The following is a 1,037-nucleotide window of genomic DNA, read 5'->3' as shown; positions in this document are numbered from 1 at the left end:
TGTTTTATTTTAATATTTAATTATTATTTAATTACGCTACTGGTGTTTACCAAGTTTGATTTAATGTCATTTAAGACTAATTTGAAATGGAAACAATAAAAAGGACAGCCAAGGCAATGGACAAGCATTATGCAGGGTATGGGGGAAGGGCTACACCCAAAGATGTAATTATTATTGAAATGAAAGCAATATGAAGGGAATTACTATTGAAATAAAGAAAGATAAATCACCTAATACCCCTAATTAAATACAGGACTGGATTTGTTTTGAGCACGGTGAATTGACAGTGACGAGATGTCTATGACCATCTGAAAATGGAATACCAGAATTTTATTTTTTCTGCTTTGGAGTTCCAAAGTGAAATGGAAAGACTTAATTGTATAACCAGGTCTTTCGGAAGTTACCATAACTGTCAGTAAACACTTGAATGGCTTTTCTTTCAGTAAAACATGAATTTCACCAACCTTTCTTTGCTGTTGGGCTAGCTTGCACTTCACTAGATTTGCTTTAATTCTGATTTCTGACTGATGAACTTACTGGCCAGTATACTGCTTTTATAACAGTTTTGAAAATGCTTTCATGCTAATGTGATTTTACTATTGTAGGCGAAATCCTGGGCTCAAGCACAGAATATCAACAGTTCTAAGGACCGGACGCTGAATTCTTTATCTATTGTATCACTTGTTGCTTTTCATTTGCAGGTAGTAAACATTTTTAAATATTTTTTTTAAGTACTTATCCATTTTTGAAGCATTACTTTACTTTCTAGTAATAAAGCTGGGATTTGAGTTTGCTTGGAATGTCAATAGAGTCAATACTTTCTTTAATTGATTCATATTTGGTTATTCATTTCCATCCCTTGTGTAGTGATGGATGTATGTCCATTGAAAGATTTTACTTGTAGCTAAGTGTTTTCTTGATTCCTCTCATATTAGTGGCATTTCACTTGATAATTATACCACTATAGGCTGAAGCTCTAGGAAAACCTAACACCCTATAATTGGTGTATTAATTAAAAGCTGATAAACAAAAAGACG

At 32.9% G+C, this 1,037-nt stretch overlaps 1 protein-coding gene across 2 annotated transcripts in view; it reads left to right on the top strand.

Annotated features, from left to right (window-relative positions):
- LOC107613694 overlaps nucleotides 1-1,037 on the top strand; it is a 7,976-nt gene that overhangs the window by 3,373 nt on the left and 3,566 nt on the right. For both annotated transcript variants that reach the window (XR_001614146.2, XM_016315802.2), the window contains exon 6: nucleotides 606-701. Coding sequence is in view for 1 of the 2 variants with exons in the window: in XM_016315802.2 (XP_016171288.1) it covers nucleotides 606-701 (96 nt within the window). In the remaining variant the exon portion in view is untranslated. The remainder of the gene's footprint in view (nucleotides 1-605; nucleotides 702-1,037) is intronic.

Source organism: Arachis ipaensis, chromosome B08 (genome assembly GCF_000816755.2).
Source record: "Arachis ipaensis cultivar K30076 chromosome B08, Araip1.1, whole genome shotgun sequence".
Taxonomy (NCBI): domain Eukaryota; kingdom Viridiplantae; phylum Streptophyta; class Magnoliopsida; order Fabales; family Fabaceae; genus Arachis; species Arachis ipaensis.
This window is presented reverse-complemented; position numbering and strand designations above follow the sequence as displayed.